Consider the following 23,046-nt stretch of genomic DNA (forward strand, 5'->3'; position numbering starts at 1 on the left):
AAAATAAAGTCAAAAAATAATAAAAATACTATTTCACCCTTTAGACTATATATGGTGGCCAAAATATATCGTACATCATGGCATTGCAATGACTTTTATCCCCAGTTCATTTATAATACTCCTTCGATTTACGAAAAATAATTATGTTTCCATTTTGGCTCTAATACCAATATTAGCTACGTATTTATGAAAAATTGCTCGCATATTATATCTCTATAAATCTACTTATTTCAAACTTATAATTTTAAATTTAACTAAAAACTATTTCAAGAACTTTTCTCTTTTCTTTCACATAGTTTACTAATTTTTTTAATTAAAAATACGTGTCATTTGTATTATAATATTTAATTTTCCAAATCAAATTAATGTTAGAATGACAGCCATTTCTTAAACTCGACCTGCACAAACACAATAGCATAGAAACACACAACACAAGATTCTAATGATTAATTGAAAGTGATTGCACCATTTTCCTTTCTATTCTGATCATGAAACATTCTCGGACTGCTCCATCACATAAACCCATAATAATAAACAAATTTAGATCCATGACAAGGTATATATGCTTGGACTTTGTTTGCCATTCAAATTTGTTCCTTGTTGAAAATAGGCATGAGAGCTTGACATAAACCATGTGAGCATGTCCAACAACATAAAAAAAATGCTAACAATAGTGATGGAGGATTAGTATCTCACAGTCCAAGTCTAAGTCCAGGCATATGGAAAAAAAAGTGATGGATGGAGTATTTGATAGGGTGGATACACGTTACTCAATTCAAAGCTTTAAGGCATTCGAATAAAGTTAAGTTTGTCGGAATTGTACATAGGAATATGTGGCAACATCTCCCCCTTACACCAATTAACAAACTCAAATATCTAACCATCAATAATTATAGTATGCTGACTTGCTTTAATTGTTTTTATTCGAGTTCCTACAACCCCGCATGAGTTATTTTCAGTGCGACTCGTGTTTATTCAGCTAATAGCCTCCGAATCATATTGTCTACGATAATCACACTTGAAAAATTGGTGCTTAGTGGGATTCGAATCTGACATAAGAGTAAGGTAAATGTGCAAAATTTGAATAACTAAACCGAACCAAGTTATAGTAATCAGCATTGATTTTCAAATTGGATCATATTCTCCTTGTTCCATTCAAAACGAAGCCCTTATATTAATTCTAACACGTGATATTACGTGGTAAAAGAATATGTAGTGATAATTCTATATTTAAAAATAGTCAGTTAGGGGGTGTTCGGTTGACAAGATTAAATCTCATGATTAAATATGTATCATGTTTGGTTCATAAGATTGAACCCTTCAACTTATTCCTAGATGGATAGTCTCATGATAATTAGTCATAGCATTTCCCTCCAACTAAAATAATCTCACAACTTAATCCTAGATGGATAGTCTCATGATATTAGTCATGGCAACCGAACGCCACCTAAGTGTATAAGACATTATAATAATGAAAACATGTCAATATAAATGGAATGGATGGAGTATTTGTTTTTTAAACCCAAAAAAAATCGTAAAAAGATTTCGGATTATTTATAAAAATTTCATATTTTCGAATTCAGATCTTCAATTATTTTAATTGGGTTTGGAATTCAGATGGCTCAAAATTGGACTTTTGAATCGGTTTGGATTACGAAGCCACTTTATACCATGGCACCGTCCCATGTAACTAACTTCATGTGAATCTGATTCCTTCGTCTCATGCATTATTATCTGTATATTTTAGCTTTATCTCATCAGATTCTATCAAGATTCTTTTGTTCAGCCCTCCAACATTATATTGTGTCAAAACCTGAGTCTGAATTTGGATACTTCATTCAATAAAATACTACTATAAACATTCGATTAATATTTACTATATAGACTATTTATAACATAATTATGGGCCGATCTTTCAAGGTAGTTGCAAAAATAACCGCACTAGCTTTTGAAGAATTGCAAGTATGGCATTATCTTAATTTGTAAAGTATTTGGAAATTGTAAATATGGCGTATTTTCAATATATTTTTTTTCCACTAATTTTTCAAAGCCGCTTATAGATACCACCATGCATGGAATAGCGCTGACACTGATGGAGTCCAACTAGTTCAATTAGGGTTAAGTTACATAAATTCTCGTGCCGTCCAAGCAGAGGCGGGCCTACATGTTAGGGTGGGGGTCACTGGATCCATCACCAATTTTCATATTATGTATACATACATGGGAAATTTTGAATAATAGTAGTAGTTCAAGTGGCTGTGTAGTTGGGATAAAAATCTTGAGTCCTTGTTGGCTTGAGTTTGAATCTTACAAGTGCAATATTTTGTTAGTTCCATTTAATTTTTTATCACTCATTTTTCTTGTATTATGTGTTTGGAACCAGTATAAAATTCGTACATCCACCACTACGTCCAAGATAGTGGTCATCTTTGTAGGGACTGAGAGATAATTTTTACCTTTGTCATAATATTTGATTGTTTAGATATCTACTTCAACACATATATATGTGATTCCTAAAAAACAATTGCTAAAATTGCATAAAATGTTAAAAATAAAACAAGGTTTTATAATTATTTATCATTACCAACAATTGCAAAAATTGTAAATGCAGTCCAGTAGAAAACCACAAATATCCAAGCCCCTTGGCCTAGCGGTAAAGGGTGCTGGATACCGCGTCTATCTTGGAGGTCTCGAGTTCGAACCCTAGGTGGCGTAATTTGTCTTTCCTCCTTGTTATAGGAGTTGATTTGTAATTTCCTCCTTCATATATATGATATAAATATATGAAGTTAATTTAAAAAAAAAAAAAAACCACAAATCATTACAAGTTGCTATTAATGTATAATTTGTGGTGAAAAAACATGCGCAAAAGCATCCATTTTAATCTTGGTCATGGACATGGCGATCTCAACTCCTCCATATCTCCCCTTGCAAAGATTCACAGCTCCATCATAATCCGTATGAACAAAATCCATGTAAGTCACGTTTTACCACTGCACCACCACTACGGAAGTTGTCTCAATATATGTACTCCCTTCGTGCTTTTACAAGTGATCAACTCTTCATTTTGGGTTGTCTCACCATAAGTGATTTATTTCTCTTTTTTTTTCTGACAAAAAGCAACACTTTTATCTTTCTTACTTTATTATTTATTTATCTCTCATATTTTTTCCTCTCTTATCTCTACTTAATTCAATAAATATCATTTTTTTAAATACCGTGTCTAAAAGAAACTCCTCATGTATAATGAGACCGAGGAAGTATACAATTTCATAATATTTTGGGGGTAGAGCCCCTTGTTACCATGTCTGTTGGAGGTCGGAGTAATCAATTACTACTCCCAATATTTTGGAGTTTTTGGTTAGTTTTAAAAATGTATGATTTCGAATTCGGATCTTCAATTTTTTCGATTGGGTCTAGATTTCAATTATCTCAGAGCGTTCGCCATGCCGACAATTTTTTCGATTGGGTCTAGATTTCAATTATCCCAGAGCTTTCGCTGTCGGCACGGCGAGTACCGTGCTCGCCGATGTGCTCTTGCAGACAGCACGGACGTATTCGCCAACGGAAATTCCGTTGGAATTTCTATTTTTTAATTTTAAAAAAAAATTGAAAATAATCCTAAAAATTTTTAAAAATTATATTTTTTCGAATTCCCAAAAATCTAGCAGTTTTATTATCGTTTTTTTTAAAAAAAATTATACCAAAATCATCTATTAATACACACATTCATCATCCATTTTTTACATCAAATTATCTCTCATATTTTTGAATTGCTCTAACCTACGTCTTCCTCTCTCACTTAAACACTCTCTAAATTCAAAAATAGATCCGAACGAGATCATTGCAGAAGCGTAGCGCGAAGAACAAGAATACTATCAACAATATTGTGCCGCCTATGTCGCCGCTGCCCCCGCCCCTCCTCCTCGACCTACGAGATCAAATCGCCGCTACATCCCTCGTGATCGGGAGGGAGCCCACGAAAGGCTCGTTCGCGACTATTTTTCCGACGAGCCATGATTTCTGGCAGATTACTTCCGGCGCCGTTTCCGCATGTCAAAACGCTTGTTTTTGTGTATTGTCAACACATTATCAGCCCACGTTGAATACTTCCAATCACGTACAGACGCAACCGGTTGGAAAAGTCTCTCGTCGTTGCAGAAGTGTACTTGTGCCATCCGACAACTTGCTACCGGGCAAACGGCTGATATATTCGACGAGTATTTTCATGTGGGGGAGTCAACTGAAATCCTATGCCTTAAAATTTTTTGCGTCGGCGTTCATTCTACTTTCAGTGAGGAATTCCTTCGGGCACCCACCACCGAAGATTGTCAACGGTTGCTTCATCTTCACGAAACAGTCCATGGATTTCCCAGTATACTTGGCAGCATTAACTACATGCATTGGAAGTGGAAGAATTGCTCAAATGTTTGGAGGGGACAACACTTAAGCGGTCCTTGAACGTGCCTATGGATTTGGCATGCATATTTCAGTGCGGCCGGATCCAACAACGACTTGAACGTGCTCTATTCTTCACCCCTCTTCGATGATCTTCTGAATGGTGTAGCACCACATGGGGTACTATCTTGTCAATTGTATCTACCCAAGGTGGCCGACTTTCGTGAAGACGCTCAACATGCCACAAGAAACGAAACAGATTCTTTATTGCATCAAGAGGCCGCTCGGAAAAATGTCGAAAGAGTTTTTGGGTCCTTCAAGCCCGATTCAACATTGTGAAGGTCCCGTCTCAGATGTGGTACACAAAGAATATTGCCGACATCATGTACACGTGTATTATCTTGCACGACATGATTATAGACTACGAAGGACCGAGACCGGCTAACTTTTTCGATGAGGATGAAGCCGGAAGCTTAGCCGCAAGGTCTCCCCCACACCGAGGTGTGCATACGACGGTGCGCGAGAAGAATGAAAGAAGATTGACAATGAGCGATACCAAAGCCCACATCGAGCTACAGGAAGACCTAATCAAACACATTTGGGTGAAATTCAGCCACAAGTAGTGGGTTTTTAATTTTATGAATTTAATTATGTATTTTTTTTAGTTTTAGGATTTTAATTATGTAATTTTAAATTTTTTGATAATTTGTAATAGTATTTCAAGTATTTTTAATGCATTTTAATATTGTGAAAATGATTTTAGTAATTGAAGTATTTAAATTGAATAATAGAATGTTAGAACCTTTGAGCATGCTCTTGCAGAAGAGCATGGATGTTATTGGTGTGATGCTCTTGCGGAATAGCAAAGAGTAAAAAATAAATAAAAATGAGTTCGGACCCACGTCCATGCTATTGGCAAGAGCATGGATGTGGATACTCTAATCGGACTTTTGGATTACGAAAAAATTGGTATGGAATTCTAAATGAATCACTCACCCATGCGGGTTGGGATCCGTCTTAAGACGACAACTCTCAAGCCACTTCTTCCATTTTCTTTTTTCCTTTTATTTACATTTTTCATTCTAAATTTAAGAAAGTGGGACTTATCCTTGGCATTTTTTCAGAGTGATAACAAAATTAAAGCTTTCACAGGTGTAGAAACTAGATATAGAGATTTGGTTCTTAAGGATTTTAAGAAAATAGAATGAAAAATTAAACAAAAGGAAAAAGAAAAAGAAAATGGAAGAACACTTATCTGTCGTTTTGTGGCTTGAGAGCTGTCGTTTCCCCTAACTTCTGAGGTCTGACTGAGATTAAATAGCAACCTTATACAGACTGGATCATTCATTTGTGGCTTGAGAGTTGTCGTTTTATACAGGCTCGACCATTCACATGTGAATCTGATCCCTTCTCGCGTGCATTATTTTCTGTCTATTTTTTGCTTTATTATGACTTTATTTCATCAGATTCACCAACTTTCTTTTCTCAATTTGATCATCTTACATTATGTTTTTCAATTCAAAACCTGGGTCTGAATTTGTATTATCCATTCAACAAAATACGTTTTCCCTCTAATTTTAAGCAGAAGATTATTAGTATAGTATTTACCAAGTACTATAAGGCAATTTATATATTATGGCCAATCTTTTAAAGTAGTTGCAAAAACTATCCCCACCAGCGTTTGAAGAATTGCAAGTATAGCATAATCTTTGTAAAGTAATACGGCATATTTTCGATATATTTTTTGATAAAACACATCTTCAGGCCTTTATACTAGTACAATCATTTTGTAGAAATGTTTTTTTTTGGTTATTTTATTTCTATTTATGGTGTTTAAATTGATGGTATGTTATCTATAGTCCTTAATATCACATGTTTAGTTTGTTATTTAAAGTCAAATTATATTAGTAAATTTCAAAACTATCCACTGACTTTTTCTATATTTTCAAGGCTGAGGGTTATATTAATAAATTTTCACGTAATTTAAGATTGATATAGTGTTGCACATATTATTATCACTCGATTTTCCATGATAATAAAACACCCTTTTTCAGCCTTAATTCAACAGACCCTTGCCCATTGAACGGGCCACACAGAAAATTTAACCAACATATCAAACACTAGATTGGACCACACATTAAATGTGCCTATCTACCAATTCAAACACACAGGTTCTTATGCTAATGTATTTTGATTTAAGAGGTTTTTTTATTGGGTCTTTATTTAACTTACATCACAATTTAATTAATTTTTTCTGTGTTATTTAAATTTGTATTTTATTTATTTTGAAAAATTAATTGAATCACAATATAGACTCAAGTTAAATCAGTTAAATTCTGAATCCTAAATAAAAATCCAATCAAATTTAGAATATAAGTATAAAAATCTCTTAAATCAAAATGCAATAATATAAGAACCTAATAAAACAAAATACTCCGTACTCCTAATAAAAAATACTCTCTCTGTCCCAGATAATTTGTCTCATTTTTCCATTTCGGTCCGTCCCACGGAATTTGTCCCATTTACTTTTTATTATTTTTTATTGTGGACCTCATATTTCATTAACTCATTCCTACTCACATTTTATTATAAAACTAATATATAAGTAGGACACACATTCCACTAACTTTTTCATCTTACTTTTTATTACATTTCTTAAAACTTGTGTCCGGTCAAAGTGAGACAAATTATCTGGGACGGAGGGAGGGAGTACTAATTTTGTAAAAAAACCCCATGCAATGAAATAGAATTATGAGAATCTGAAATGAAATAGAGCAACATACGAAATCAGAGGTTGCTATTGATGCATAAATTTCTGTTGAAGATAGCTGTAAAAGCATCCATTTTAGGGTTAGTCGTAACCAATGCAGTGGCGACTCCTCCATCTCTTCCCTTACTAAGATCAACCGCTCCATCATGATTATTCATATTAACACATTCATACTTAACCGCTTTTCCCCATCCGTAATCCGCACCGCTTGGATCAAACCTCGGCGATCCCGATATCGGAATCACCCGATTCCGACTTATCCACTCCAAATAACTCTCTCGTTTCTTCCTGAATCCATCCAAAATCCCGTTCCCGACAGCCTCCTTGACCGCTGCCGCAAAACCCCCCTTCCCCCTTCAGCCTCCCGTGGCTGCAACTCGCCCGCATAAAGGCCAAGCAGTTTCCGAAGTAATTCTCCGGCAGCGGCGGGTTGAGCCGCCGCCGGCAGTTCACCGGAGAGGTTAGGTACTCCGGCACGTCGTCTTGCACCACCTCCCCGGCTGCGGCCGCGGAGGAGGCTAGGCAGATCCAGATATGGGCGCAGACCGCCACGAAAGTCGACGTTCCGCGGCGGCCGTGCTTGAGTTTCTTGATTTGTCCATCGGTTAGGAGGAAAGTGGATCGGACATTGTTTGATGGGGGGGGGGGGGGGGGGGAATGGGGACGCTTGTCTTCACTTGCTCCCAAACAAAGGGGGAGAGTTTGTCGGATTCTTGAACAGAATCTCGGCCGTAGAAAGGGAGGGAATCGTGGGCGGAATATTCTCCGGAACCGTTGGATTGGTGGATCGATGCCCATTTGCCGTGGAAGGAGAAGAGGCTAGCGGCGTCGACTATGGCGTGGTGGTTTGTGATGCCGATGCAGATTCCGTTGCTCGGAAACAAGGTCACCTGATTCATTCAGTATTAATAATTAATAGTAATATGTTACTACTTTAATAAATATTACTGTACTATATTGAAATGGATAACATTTTGGTGAATGGATTAAAATAAGAAAATAGTAATATTTTAATGGGATGGAGGAAGTAGTATAATTACTAAAAAGGTGACCTGAATAGTGGAGGCCTTGAATTTGACTTCTTCGGACGAGTATACCGGCGTTGGCATTAGAGGGACGAATAGACGAAATTAATCCGTATATATATTTGGAATGGTTGGCGGTTAGTTTGTGAAAAGTCGGCATCGGATGTGGCGATTGTGAGTGTGACGGAATCGGGCATAGCAGCGGAGGTAAGAGGGAAAATGACGTTGGATGTGAATGGGAGGTAGTACTTGAGGGCAATGGATAGGGATTTTATGAGCATTGGGACAATGATCACCAAAAAATAAGATTTCGAGTTTTGAGTGTGGTAGAAATAGAGAGTCTCGGTGGGAGGGCGGTGTAAAAGTGGGAGTGATTGCGGAGCTCCAAAATTTTAATGGCCATTGGTAATTTGTGCTAGAGTATATGCATGAGTCGGAATTGAACTAATATATGTATAAATAATATAAATCTATTGCCAATTCGTATCAACGTGCTCAACCGGTTCCGCGGGAGTCGACGCAATGGCGGAATTCCCCGCGGAATTCCGCTTAACGCCGCGGACCTGCGATGTCCTCAGGGGAATTCCGTATCCGTTGCGAGCATGCACAATGGCGCACGCCGGTGGGAATTCTGCCCCGACGGGCGCCATTGCGGATGCTCTAAACAATGGCTATTGTGCGTATTCGTGAGAAAGAAGATGCAATTTTAATTATCAAAGTTAATATTATACTCCTTCAAATCTTCTATTATGTCTCTCAATTTTTCATTTTGATTCCTCCCTTATTAATTGTCTCATTTTATTTTTATTATTTTTTGATAGAGACCACATGTTCCATGTAACTCATTTATTTATATTTTATTATATTAATAAAAACGTTTAATTTTATATTCTAGTATTAATTTTTCAATTATTTTTTCATATTTATACTAAAATGGAGGGACACAAAAAAGTTATTGTACTATAAAAAAGTTCTTAGAAAAAGTGATGGGGTGTCGGCAAGTGTGTTCAATTATTGATTTAAAACACGCACGTTTAAAAGTCCAAATGTACGGTATTAGATATTTATTCAAACAAAAGTACTAGTCCATCTGTCCCACTACAAATGAGGCGTTTCTTTTTAGCCGTTATTTTGCGAATATGATAATAAATAGTTAAAGTGGAGAGCAAGTAAAGTAAGAAAGAGAATAATATACTCTATTTGTCCCATCTCAAGTGATTGACTGATTTTCGGCAAGTGTTTGTGGAAAATGATACTTAATAAATAGTTAAAGTGGGGAGAAAATAAAGTAAGTAAGAGAATAATATAGATACGACTCTCTTCTATAATATTCTCTCTCTTACTTTACTTTCTCTTCACTTTAACTACTTATTATCATCTTCGCAAAACAACGACCAAAAAGAAATCAATCACTTGAGATGGGACGAAGGGAGTAGAAGAGAGTCGTATATACATTATTACCTTATTTACTTTACTTTATCTCTACTGTGACTATTTATTATCATTTTTGTAAAATAACGTCCGATTTGGAGTGCCTCACTTGAGCTGAATCTCTGATGCACATTCTTGAAAAGTCTTCACTCACCAATATACCAAGTAATTTGGAGAGCCGAATCAGAGATGTTTCATATAAAGCTAAAGACATTATTGAATCACGCATGGTTTCTTCAAAACTCATGCAAGACCGGCGTTCTAAGTTTGAGCAAGTGGTTTCCAACCGCGTGAGCTTGGCCTTTCCAACACCAGATCTGCAGCAAGTAACTCAAGAGTTGGATTCTGCAATGGAACAAGTGGTGAAGCTCATGGAGGGGAAGAAGACGATGTTAAGTGGTGCTTCTTTCTCGCATGGTGAAGTGCAACAACTTGAATCTGTAAACCTTGTGGAAGGGGAGGAAAAGAAGATGCCGGATTTATCGACCTCCAAGAATGATTTGGTTGGAGTTGATGCAGATCTGTTGCAGTTGAAGGATCGTCTTACAAATATGCAGAGCAAGCTGGAGATCATCCCCATTACTGGGATGAGTGGCATAGGTAAGACCACTCTTGCTCGAAATCTTTATGACGATCCACTCATTACTACTCACTTTGATTATCGTGGTTGGGCCACAATTTCACAACTCCTCAATATGCGAGATATTCTATTAAGTCTTCTTCTTCGCCCCAAACGAAAAGATCAACGATGAACTAAATGAATGTAATGATGGTGAGTTGAAAGATATATTGCATAAGAGGTTGTTTGGGTGTAGATATATAATTATATTAGATGATATATGGAGTACCAATTTCTGGGATAAGATAAGGATGTATTTTCCAAACAATAATAATGAGAGTCAGATTATGATCACCACCTGGGAATCTCATGTGGCCCAATATGTTGCAAACTCTAAGAGTATGCATCATGACATGCAATTGCTTAAAAACTTTGCAAGTTGGGATCTACTTCGCCAAATTGTGTTTGGAGAAGAAGATTGCTCTCTTGATTTACAAGAGATGGGAAATAAGATTTTGAGTGATTGTGGTGGACTTCCTCTTGCTATTCATGTGATTGGAGGATTGTTGTCAAAGGTTGAATGATCAAAAGATGTGTGGGAGCATTTTTCAGCAAATGTAAAAGCTTCCATTGTTGAATCTGAAGAGCAGTGCTCCAATATACTTTCCTTGAGTTATAACCACTTACCCATTTACTTGGAACTATGTTTCTTATACATGGGAGCTTTTCCAGAAGATTATAAGATTAATGGATCGAGACTTATAAGTCTATGGATAGCTGAGGGATTTGTGAAATCTAATGGTGGTAAGAGTTTGGAGGAAGAGGCTATGGATTACTTGAAACTCCTCTTGGAGAGGAATCTACTTTTGGTTAGACGAGAAAAGTCCAATGGGAAAGCATTGAGTTACTCTATCCATGATCTTTTGAGGGATTTATGCATAAGGAAAGCTAATGAGGAGAAGTTTATACACGTTAAGGATTCCATGCGGCGTGTAAGTGTTGAGTCATCAGATGAAATGAACGATGTGTGTGCTTCACCACAATTAATGTCACTTGCTCGATCTTTTATATGCACTAATGATAGGATTATATCTCCTATTTTTTGCATATTAAAATTGGTTAGAGTGTTGGATGTAATGGGTATGTTATTGGAGGAGTTTCCAGAAGAAATATTACAACTTGTCAACCTACGCTACTTAGCTATAAACTGCTCCTTAGGTTTACCTAAAGGAATATCAAGATTGAACAATTTGCAAACCTTGATTTGTCCACACCGTATACCATATGTGACTTCTGAATTAGGGGGGATGTCTGAGCTAAGACACATTAGGTTGGTGATGGCAGTAATCGAAATCCAGGAGATACAATTTGATATTAAGAAGATGCATACGCTTTTCCACGCGTGAGTTACTCCAAAGGTGATTAGTAGTGGCTTTTTAAAAAGAATTCCAAATATCATAAGGTTGGGAATCTATTAAGACTCACCAAAATTTAAAATTGATCTTAGCCATCTCCGCAAACTTGAAAAGTTAAGTTGCAGACCTGATTTGAATAAAGATGGTAGCCGTTTTTTGCGCAATCTCAGATTACCATTTCATCTTAGAAAGTTTTCTCTTTTTGAATGTGTAGTATTTGAGAGTTTGTTGACAACTCTATGTGCACTACCGTATCTTGAAGTGCTTAAAATATCTGAATGTGTTTTTGAAAGAGTGGGAGAGGCCGAGGCAGAGGAAGAGTGGGAGGCTACAGAAGGAAATGAATTCTGCTCACTAAAGTTTCTACATCTACATATTAGGTTGTTGGGTTCGGAATGCTTGGATTCGGAGTGGATTGAGCATCCGACGTCTGGATCTGAAACAGAGTTGATCGTGGTTGATGCCTAGTTTACGTGTTTTCGTTTCATTCCGTCTAGTATATGTAGATCTGTTTTATTTCCGGCTAATAGCAAGTTTCCGACGTTCACACTTTTACATTCTGTTTGAATCTGGAAATGTGCTCTGTTTTCTTCATGTTCGCGTGTGATTCAGGTAATGAAATGCAGGTAGTTGTTAGTTAAATCCTTAGTTTGTTATTTGCAGCTTTTATTCCGTACTTGCTGTTTCTAGACGATGGTCCCTGCTGTTTACTCACTTTCTGTCTAGCTAGATTAGGAAGCTATTTGCTCGGTCTAAGAAGTTAGTTTAATATCTCGCAGTTATGAGGAAGTTCGATGTCAGCATGATGTTTTCAGTTGCCTAGGTCTAGTATTTAATTCGTTCCTAGGTCTAGTAGTAGTTTTACCTCAACCCAAATTTGCGTGGCAGCAGCCATTCACCATTTCCAAGGTCTTCTAAATGCTTTCTTACGCGTCCATCTTCGTGGGATCGATCCATGCTTCCCTGTACTAATTCATAGTATAGCGGGTTGAGGGTTTTGAACGCGGAATCAGTGTGTCCAAAGAACTAAAGTTCACCAGCATTAGGGAAGCCACTAGACTGCCTTTAGACACCAGATGCCTGACACCCATTAGTCTAAAGGACTTCATGCCTCTAGTCACCTGACACCCTCACCACAACTGATAAGGTGACTAAGGTCTTTCCCCCAGAACATGCAACCTATCCTAGATCAAAATGCAAAAACTTTATGCAGAAAATAAGTTTTTCAAGTGGTAAGCTTTTAGTTACCATGTCAGCAGGATTTCTATCAGTATGCACTTTTTTAAGAAAAACTTCACCTTTTTTCTACAATGTCTCTAATGTAATGAAACCTTACATCTATGTGTTTTGTTCTATCATGAAATACAAGGTTTTTACACAACTGAATAGCAGACTGGGAATAAGAAAACATAGTAGGAGAAGTCTTTACAAACTTTAGTTCAAAAAGCACTCTCTTTAATCACACAACTTCTTTTATTGCCTCTGTAATGACAATATATTCTGACTCAGTAGTGGACAGAGCCACTATGTGCTGCAGCTGAGACTTCCAGATAATACAGGACCTGCAAACTGTAAACACATAGGAAGTGGTGGACTTCCTCTTATCCCTGTCATTAGCATAATTACAATCAACAAAACCAGTTAGTGACACACCATCATCACATTTAGAATAGCACAACCCATACTTAGCAGTATGTTTCAGATATCTCAGAAGCCATTTCAAAGCTTCCCAATTAACAGGACTAGGATTGGCCATATACCTGCTCAGGCATGACACAACATAGGCAATGTGGTCTGGTACTCACCATTAAATACATCACTGACCCAATAGCATTTGCATAGAGAAAGAACTTTTCTCATGGCATCAATATCAGATTTAGTTTTATGGCACAAATCTTTACTCAACATTAAATGAGCAGCTAAAGGCACATAGGAGGTTTAGCATCAAACATGTTAAATTTTTTCAGAATTTTGTACACATAAGGTTCCTGATGCAACACAAGCATATATTCCTTTCTGTTCCTGAAAATATTGATTCCCAATATTTTCTTAGCATCACCAAAGTCCTTATATCAAAATTTTCACTTAAAGCAGTTTGCACAACCTTTATAGTTTTCAAACAGGGACCCATAATAAGCATGTCATCAACCTATAACAGTAAGAAGACAGACATAAAATCAAGCTTTTTCACATAAAATTAATTTGTATAAGTGAGATTCACATTCCACTAATTTATTCAACTCATTTTTCTATACATTTCTTAAAATTTGTGTCATAACTAAATAAGATTCCTATTCCGGGACGGAGGGAGTATATATCTGATCTTAAAATCAGATTAAATTCGATGAACATTACCTAAATTAACACTTTCGTATTTCATGTAGCATCGTCTCAAATATTAATTAGAACCTGTGAATCTCTATGGTTGATATTAGAATCAATGAAACCAGAATACGATATATCCTTTTTTCCCTAGTAAATTCAATTCAGCGTGTTTTATTTCATCGAAAATGGCTTAATTTTATCTTCACCCACTTGTTGTAGAGAAATTAAAATAATTAATCCCTTGTTTGTCTAAATTGCAATATCCACTCAATCCCCAAATCTTAACAACACGCTTTCCCGTCTATCCCAAAGTTAGGTCAAATATACAGCAATTCGGAATTAGGGTTCGGCCATTAGTGCAAAGCTTCCCTGACAAATGGCCGGGAACAACACTACACCTAACATCAACAATCAAGTTACAGCGGTCTCTGCGGTGCCGAAGACCATATGGATGAAGCAAGCGGAGGAAGCCAAGTTGAAGAGCGAAGCCGAGAAGGCCGCCGCCGCTAAAGCCGCATTCGAAGCCACCTTCAATAGCAAGTCCCAGCCCCAGCTGCCCCAATCCCCTTCCGCCGCGCCGTCCTCTTCTTCGGATTCCGACGACGACAATGAGTCGTCCGAGAAGGACTCCTCTGTGGGGCCTGTGGACCCCTCGAGGTGCACGGCGCAGGGCGCGGGGATTGCTGGCGGCACGGCGTGCGTGGGGGCCACGTTTGCGGTGGTGACGAAGGACTCTGAGGGGAGGAAGGTAGCGCGCGGCGGGGCTCAGGTGAAAGTTAGGGTTTCGCCGGGAGTCGGAGTTGGGGGAAACGAGCAGGACGGGATAGTGAAGGATATGGAGGATGGGAGCTATAGCGTGACTTATGTGGTGCCTAAGAGAGGGAATTATATGGTCAATGTGGAGTGCAATGGGAAGCCAATTATGGGAAGTCCATTCCCTGTTTTCTTCAGCCAAGGTTAATTCTTTCTCTTGTTTTTTAATTTTATAATTTTCTAAACGACATTTGTTTACTGCTACTGTTATGTGTACATTCTTTTGCGGAGATGAGTTAATACTCGTTTATTGATACACATTGATTATGTATCTTTATAGTAGTTTCTCGTTGCGGAGTAGTAGCGTCTGCATATGAGTTGGTAATGAGGATCTCTTGGTTGTTTAGTTGAAGTGATTTAGTATTTGCAAACGACATAGCAGTTTTTTGGTATCTAGTCATTGCTTGCCCACTCTAGTAAGTATTAGTTATTCTTTCAAATATGTCAGTGTCAACCTTCTACGGTAGGTACATAAATTGGATGTTCGATGCAAATGTAGGAGATATCATAGTATGATATTGCTAGGCTTGTAGTGATATTTTCCCCTTAGACTCTTGAAGAATGAGGAGAATATAGAAAACAATTGGTAAAAAAACGCATGGATGATGGATTTGAGGTAACTTAGCTCGTGATGCTATGATCGCATGTTGGGTGCCAGCATGGTCTTACTCAAAATGACATTGCAGCATGTGATGATTGACATTCCTGTCTTGACTGGTTTTGAGTGCTTTTCATCTGACAATTGAAACCTTATTCATAAGAACTGGAACTCCAATAAAACTGTATCTTGCCCCTATAAACAATTTGTTCTACTCTCATTCAGCTCTCTCTTCCTTTGGGAAATATATTGATTATAGCATATGGTTTGTATATCTATTTTTACTATTTTATTTCATTGTAGGGTTTTGCGCACTTATATTATTGTGTTTGATTGATTCCTGATGAGAAATGAATTAAAAAAAATAGTGGATGCTCAGTAATGCTTGTATTCATGATGATGCATATGCATCATTTACTAGCGCCTTTACATAATAATGTCGTAATCATCATCATATTTCTCTGGTTCAGGGACCCCCAATGGAGGGCTTCTTGGGGTGGCTCCAGCTGCTTCTTATCCCAATTTAGTAAACCAGACCATGCCCAATATGCCAAATTACTCTGGCTCTGTATCTGGTGCTTTTCCGGGCTTGCTGGGTATGATACCTGGTGTTGTCTCTGGGGCCTCGGGTGGAGTGGTTTTACCCGGAATGGGATCTTCCCTGGGAGAAATGTGTCGAGAGTACCTTAATGGGCGCTGTGCAAATACTAGTTGTAAGTTTAATCACCCTCCTCATAATCTGCTCATGACTGCCTTAGCTGCCTCTACTACAATGGGAACTCTAAGTCAAGTGCCAATGGCACCTTCTGCTGCTGCGATGGCGGCTGCTCAGGCAATTGTTGCTGCCCAAGCCCTTCAAGCCCATGCTGCAGCTCAAGCTCAGTCCAGCAAAGACTCATCTGGTAAGATCAGGCAATCCAGTTTCTTTTACATTTTGAGCCTCTATCCACAATCCCATTTCATTACACAAACCCATTTTTCCTTACAACTTCACTTTTTGACTAGATTTTTTTTTTATTAATGCATGTAACCTATTCCATTTCCAACCAGCCTTAACTCTTCTATACAAGTTCCAACCCTAATTTCTATAACCAATCGCTGTGAGCACTGATATGAACATCTCTCTCTCATTCTTTTTATTCGTGCTAGTGCTTGTGTGTTTGTGCTTGCTTATGTGTGCAAACAGGGTGTGGGTCTGCTTATGATTGAGGTCTGGAAAGTCAACTCAAACAAGGATTGATGGAGTAGGCGGGTGGCAGAAAACCGGTTGTAAAGGTTATGGTAATGAGTGTACGTATGGATGGATGCCGGTTAAGCCCAATAGGCTATATTATTACAGTTAAGGACAATAGTCTGTATTATCTATGACTGAGAGAGTTGCCTCGGGGACATTGGTGTACGGCAAGGCAGCCTTGATGGAAGGTTGCTTCCTGCTGATTAGGAGGGGTGGGCACAAGGGCCAGGGTTCATACTTAATACTCCCTCCGTCCCAACTATGATGACACACTTTCCTTTTTAGTTTGTCCCAACCAAGATGACACATTTCTAGTTTTGGTAACTTTCTCTCTCCAATTAATAGACTCAACCACTTTTTTCTCTATGAAATTAAATATTCAACTCTCTTTCTCTCTCCATTTAATACTTACACCCGCTCTTTCTCTCTCCAATTAACAACAAAAACCAACAACTCCTAAAATCCTGGGCATACTAAGAAATGTGTCTATCTTAGCCGGGATGGAGTGAGTATTAAATACAGAATTTGACTGGGGGAAGAATGTGTCCATGGCTGGTTGCTGTGCCGCCTTCTGACAGCCAAGTGTAGAGAATAAGGATGGGGGTTCAAGGATATTCAATGGAGTTTGTGCTACAGGCTGCTTTCTCTAAAACAGTGAGATGGTTTTCTGTGTATAAATGAAGCGGTTCTCTGTTAAATTTCCTTTCCCATTTTGACTTCTTATGCTGTTATGCTATGTGCCACTTCTGTGTATTTTTTTTTGTTTCAAACTCAAGTATATGTAATATTGCCTACTTAGTACTTAATGGTACCGAAGTGCCTTATCTTTAAAGTTAATGATGATATTTTTTAGATTACACTACTTGAATTTATTTTCTTAGTTTCTTGCATCCTTAACGTCTTCCGAGTGTTCTTATTTTCTTGCGATTGTCGTCTATTAGGTTCAGATGACAGTGAGAAGAAGGCTGGTTCTCTTAAGAAAACTGTACAAGTCAGTAACCTTAGCCCTCTTCTGACAGTGGACCAGTTGAAGCAGCTTTTTGGTTTTTGTGGGACAGTTGTTGATTGTACGATAACTGAGTCTAAGCATTTTGCATATATTGAATACTCAAAAGCAGAAGAAGCTTCTTCTGCTTTGGCATTGAATAACATGGATGTTGGTGGCCGTCCATTAAATGTTGAAATGGCCAAATCACTCCCACTGAAACCTGCTTTGAATTCGGCAATGGGTTCATCATCCCTGCCGATGGTTATGCAGCAAGCTGTTGCCATGCAACAAATGCAGTTTCAGCAGGCTCTTCTGATGCAGCAAACATTGACAGCGCAACAAGCAGCTAATCGTGCAGCAACTATGAAGTCTGCAACAGAATTAGCTGCAGCTAGAGCTGCAGAAATAAGTAAGAAGTTGCAAGCTGATGGTCTGGTCATTGAGGTTAAAGAACCTGAAAGAAAATCCAGGTATTTCTAAATACTTTGTTGGATCTTTTAGAAGTGTTATACTGTATAATAAATGCCGTTGACTTGTATTCTCTGTAACGAAGTTTTTTTTATGATAAATAGCAATGTTATCAAATAGCGGATATGGCGGCGCCATGGCGCTATGGCATGGCGTTCGGTGGTGGAAACGCCATAGCACCATGTCGCTGCCATAGCACCGCCATATCCGACATTTGACAACATTGCGTGTGTACTGCATTTAGGAATAGGGCATTATGCAAGAAACATGGTTGTTAGAGTGGTATATTATGCTTTATTAATTGTTTAAAGTGTTTTAGATGTTATATTTTTAATATTTTTTAATTTTTGAATTATATATAAATATATAAATATTATTTTATTTATTTAATTTTTTACCGCCATATCCGCCATACTAATACGCCATATCCTTGTGGCGGTTTTTAGGCAAACCGCCATAAGCTGCCATACGAGATTGATAACATTGATAAATAGAACAAGTACAAAATGGTATATATAGCTTTTAAATTGAAATTCTAGTGATCCAAAAATAGAATTTTCTTTGAAAATATTCATGCAGCTTTTTATTCCTTGCTATATCTTCATTTTTGGAATTTGTAGTCATACTTGTTGTTTTGGAAAAATATGCCTTCACTGCACTCATGGCAGTATAAGGCTACAATTTATGGAAATAATATGTTGATAGTTTTTCTTTGCTCTAGTTATAAAGTGTATTTGTTAAGAGTTTTATGCTTGATCTTCTTTCTAGTATTGGTGTACACTTATTGGAGAGGCCTTGATGATTTCTCGATTGTCAGCCTAAATATGAGACTGTATTCTTCAATTATACTCCCTCCGTTTATTAAAAATAATTACTCTTTCCTTTTTGGTCCATTTCTTAAAAATAGAAACTTTCCATTTTAGGAAAATTATTTCTCTCTAATGAGGTGAGACCCATTTTCCACTAACAAACCTTTTCTTTCTATCTTTCTCTTACTTTACTAATTTTGCATTAAAACCCGAGCCGTTTCAAAAGTTCCTATTTTTAGGAAACGGAGGGATTATTTATTTTGTAATAGTTTAGGGAGCAGAAAAATTGTTCCAAATTTTTTTGTGGGATTTTTAGCAGTTGGGATTTCCTTATTTTGCAACACGCATAAGAGGTTTTCTTGTCCCTTCCTCAACATCTTGTTGGCCGATTTCTTTTCCATGCTTTTCTATAATTTTTTAATTCTTTTTTATAATTTCAGAAGAAAAGGCACAATTATATGCTTCTTCATCAATTTCTCCATAAACCAGCTCAAAACTGTATTGGTGATGTTTCAGGTCACCAAATGGCCGTGCCAAGTCCAAATTTAGGTCAAGTTCAAGGTCAAAGTCTACTTCCCCTATAAATTATCGGTCAAGAGGGAAGTCACGTTCGTTCTCACCTCCTGCTCGTCACCGACGAGATTATCGATCCAGATCACCTGTGAGATCTCGCCATTACTCAAGTTATGAGAAGGACCATAGGTCTTATAAGGATGGTAGGGATGTCAGCGATAGAAGTAGTAGACGGGATTGGGGAAGATCACGTGATAACGATTCACCTCTTTCCCGGAGAAAGAGAAGCAGGAGTGCAAGCCCCCGGGCTAGGAAATCATATCGGGATGATGTTGGATCGCCAAGGCATCGCCGAGAAAGTCCTGAAAGAACAAGAAAACCATCACGTCCTGATTCAAGATCTCCTCATCGTCATAGGAGAAGGTCTTTATCATCAGGGGATGAAACAACTAAATCTAAACCTCGAAAGCGCTCATTGTCAAGATCTGATGAAATTGTACATCACTCTAGCGATAAGAAAGACAACAGAAGGGAAGAAAAACCAAAGAGTCGGAGTAGGAGACGCTCTAGGTCAGTTTCTGCTGATGGTCGAAAACATGTGCGAAGATCTTCCCCAAGTGTGTTGGAGGAAAGCAGGGCCGGACATCGAAGACGTTCAAGATCCAGATCTCAGGAAGATAAACATCAAGTGAGTGAGAAATATGATAGGAGCAAAGAGGATAAATCAAGGAACCGAGGTAAAAGGCGATCCAGGTCCAGGTCAGCTGAAAAGCGTAGGAGAGGCAGTAAGACATCTCCGCGACATTCAAGTGGGCATAAATCAAAGCACAGGAAGCGGTCTCGTTCAAACTCAATTGAAATTTTAGTCAAAAACAAGGATGGGCAAATTGATGTTCCTGTTAAAGCATTAGAGGATGGGAATGACAAATCTGTCACACCTGATGATATTCATATGGATAGTTTGGCTGAGTAGGGGCATATGAAGGGTGATGGTGTTGGAAGTGACTGTAGCTCTTAAAAAGTAATGTCTGAAGTGATGAAACTAATGAAGAGGATGATTGAACAAAGCCTAGAAAATATGTATCTAGCATGTTTCTGCTTGCCAGAGCTTCTTAACTGGGCTTCTGGTTTCAGGTTCAGCTTAGTTAGGTGTTCTCAGCCCTCTTGTGATAAATGTACTTTGTTTCTATTGCAGGTTTGTGGCCAAATACATTTCACTGGTGTCTGGAGTTGTGCTTGATTTGGTCAGCGCAGTTCAAGAAGTGTAACTGCCCTCAGATCCAACCATGACAATGTTTTTCACATAACTTTTTAATTGATATATTATGGATCATAACCTCTATATATAGGTAGTTGACTTCTTTTTTAATCCCGATATTATGTTTGACTAATTTTTTGTGAATGTTCAACAATCACGCGAGTTACTCACTCTCCTTTGCTAGAGATGCTATCTATACTATATGCATTCCTTCTGTCTCTGGCATATCTTTTGGTTGTTTGTTTGGAAAGCTCCTTAGTAAGAGAATCCAGCTCTTTTGTGTTGTTTAACTAGTGCTCTTTGTGTGAATAGGGGCATGCATTGTTTAGACTCTGTATACTAGTATGATTAGAGTGTAAACTAACTTCAGATTTATCTTTGTTGTTGTGTTCTCTTTTTTTGTAATGAGCTGGTGAATTACTGGCTGGCTTGATGGATTTAACCAGCAATAAGTTTTGCTTTTAATTTGAATTTGCTGTCTTGTGAGACTGTTACATTCATAAAGCTGCAGGTTATCTGGCTGCAATTTCTTGGTGCTCTATCAGATGAATTTGGCATGGTTTACGTATCTGATTATATACATAAGGTATGGTGCAATATAAAGTCAATTGAGAAACTGCTCTAACTTAATATATTTGACATTAAAAGTTAATATTTTAACTTGATGCTGTAGAGCTGATATCCTATTGCCCTTCCTTATGTTTCTTCTCATCTTTTTCCCCTCTTTTTCTTTTCCATTTTTCCTTTTCCTTTTCTCCTACCCATTCTTTTTCCTATCTTTAAAATTGTTTGGTTAGGCAAGGTTCTCTTAAAGCTGATTCCACATCAGATGTTGCTGATTTGGTTGGTTAGTTCCTTGATCAAGTCATTTGTTCTTTTCTTACAGGTAATTACTAATGGTTATTGGTTTTGTTTGAATCTTTCCACAAATAATGTCTTTCTAGGTTTCTCTACTTTGGTTAGTGCAATTATACTTGTTATTCTCGATGGTACTCCTTGTTTCTATATTTCTTCGTTATTGCTAGTCGATCCTATTTCCAATAGGGCAGTTGACAATTTCGTCCGATTTTGATCAATGTTAATAAATTGTTCTGCCTAGAGATTATTTGTGCTGATATCGAGGTTGCATACCAGTGCTGCATTTTCAGCCCTATGTTGTTTGGCTTATCTTTTTTTAGTCCATTAGTCATTTTTCTTGGAATTGTTCCCACCATCAAATAAGCACTCGATGCACAGCTATGTAACTCCAAGTAGTGTGTTTTTGTGTTTCCTGAGTAGGATTGATTGGTTGGTAGTAAAGTAACCAGCTCTTGTTGAAATTTGGTTGGATCCTAACTTGTGGATGTGCATAACTTATCATTCATGATCCTCAGGGAGTGAGAGAGGTAGTGATTGAATCTTTGGCCTACTCTTTACATATTGGAGTCCTACCGTTTGGATGTTTTCAAAGGGACCACTTTTGGTTTGCTTTAACCCATCCGTTGTGATGTTCTCTTGCTTAAGGTTACATGGCTAGTGTGTTGACTTAGAAAGATTGTTTTCTGCTTTGCTTTACTTTTCTAGTAATATTTGGCCATATACACTAGAGTTGATATTTGCTACATTATCAGTAACATATATTTCTGCATATTTTGTATTTCTCTTTTCTTTCTTCTTCCTCTTCTCTTTTTTTTTTCTTTTTATTTTCTTTACTAGGTGATGCTGGATATTTAGTGGCTTGGGAGCTGAAATGTACTTCCATTTGGGGGAGTGGTGGATTTCTTTTTATATTTTCGTTTCTCTCCCCATTTCAAGTTTCTGCAAAGATGGTTTTCAACAATCATCTAATACTGTTCTTGCTTGCGGCTAATTTGAGAATTTTCAATCACCATGGTCGATGCGCAACTTCTGCTTCTCTTTTGTTATCTCATAAGAGCTCTCAGTTGAGGGTTTTGGGTATATATTCTATGTGATTTCATGGTTGTCTGTATCGTTTTGTAGTCTTTTAATAGGAAAGTTGGAAGTCATAAATGAACAAGTGAAGCTGTTGTTTGTTTGCATGCATGTTGACGTATTTCTATTGACTACTGTGGATTTTGTTTGGAAATGTTTATGGGCATTTTAATTTCATGCATTGCCTGCATTGCTTTTGTTATATAAAGCAGCAGCAGCATTTCATGCATTCTTTACTGTCGAATCAAGCTCCAAATCAGGCTTTTCCAGCCCTGCTGTTTATTTTTATGATATGATGGATTGATTGAAAAATAATACTCTAATTAGTTAATCCACGTGCATTTTATCTTTTAACTATTTAATCATATATGTTTAATTAAATTATCAATATCTTTCGAAGTAAACAACAGCTAAGTCAAAACTCAAAGCTCTATTTGTAAGACTAAATATTAACTGCGTCTTCATGCATAACTAAGACTAAATATCAATATTATGATTGCCATATTAAAT

General features: G+C 37.5%; 2 protein-coding genes and 1 long non-coding RNA gene across 8 annotated transcripts; 2 read left to right on the forward strand and 1 right to left on the reverse strand.

Annotated features, from left to right (window-relative positions):
* Nucleotides 1-7,137: 7,137 nt before the first annotated feature.
* On the reverse strand, nucleotides 7,138-8,961 carry LOC121793907. Its single transcript, XR_006049192.1, has 2 exons — nucleotides 8,221-8,961; nucleotides 7,138-8,058 (listed from the first exon to the last, which is right to left on the reverse strand). It is a non-coding gene; the product is annotated as an uncharacterized LOC121793907 (long non-coding RNA).
* Nucleotides 8,962-9,749: 788 nt separating this feature from the next.
* LOC121797048 (putative disease resistance RPP13-like protein 3) lies at nucleotides 9,750-11,589 on the forward strand. Its single transcript, XM_042195785.1, has 2 exons — nucleotides 9,750-10,224; nucleotides 10,796-11,589. Exons 1-2 carry the CDS (start codon nucleotides 9,750-9,752, stop codon nucleotides 11,587-11,589), a joined length of 1,269 nt encoding a protein of 422 aa, XP_042051719.1.
* A 2,550-nt stretch (nucleotides 11,590-14,139) lies between these two features.
* Nucleotides 14,140-22,717, forward strand: LOC121796099 (serine/arginine-rich splicing factor 11-like). 6 transcript variants are annotated; one of them, XR_006049696.1, is made up of 6 exons: nucleotides 14,140-14,879; nucleotides 15,805-16,236; nucleotides 17,510-18,026; nucleotides 19,350-21,190; nucleotides 21,402-21,490; nucleotides 22,300-22,717. XR_006049696.1 is itself a non-coding variant. In XM_042194835.1 (4 exons), exons 1-4 carry the CDS (start codon nucleotides 14,300-14,302, stop codon nucleotides 20,317-20,319), a joined length of 2,499 nt encoding a protein of 832 aa, XP_042050769.1. In that variant the 5' UTR covers nucleotides 14,140-14,299; the 3' UTR covers nucleotides 20,320-22,717. The 6 variants fall into 6 exon arrangements, 1 of the variants encoding a protein (XP_042050769.1); XR_006049698.1 differs by having other exon boundaries at nucleotides 19,350-20,695; nucleotides 21,116-21,190; nucleotides 21,402-22,717; XR_006049694.1 differs by having other exon boundaries at nucleotides 19,350-21,490.
* Nucleotides 22,718-23,046: the final 329 nt, after the last annotated feature.

Source organism: Salvia splendens, chromosome 3 (assembly GCF_004379255.2).
Source record: "Salvia splendens isolate huo1 chromosome 3, SspV2, whole genome shotgun sequence".
Taxonomy (NCBI): domain Eukaryota; kingdom Viridiplantae; phylum Streptophyta; class Magnoliopsida; order Lamiales; family Lamiaceae; genus Salvia; species Salvia splendens.

Excerpts from the sequence above, each read along its gene's own strand:
- LOC121797048 (XM_042195785.1), top strand. The coding sequence starts at position 9,750 with ATGCACATTCTTGAAAAGTCTTCACTCACCAATATACCAAGTAATTTG. Across the intron at positions 10,225-10,795 it reads TACTGGGATGAGTGGCATAG|CAAATGTAAAAGCTTCCATT; the intron begins GTAAGACCACTC and ends AGCATTTTTCAG.
- LOC121796099 (XM_042194835.1), top strand. The coding sequence starts at position 14,300 with ATGGCCGGGAACAACACTACACCTAACATCAACAATCAAGTTACAGCG. Across the intron at positions 14,880-15,804 it reads CCCTGTTTTCTTCAGCCAAG|GGACCCCCAATGGAGGGCTT; the intron begins GTTAATTCTTTC and ends TCTCTGGTTCAG. Across the intron at positions 16,237-17,509 it reads GTCCAGCAAAGACTCATCTG|GTTCAGATGACAGTGAGAAG; the intron begins GTAAGATCAGGC and ends GTCGTCTATTAG.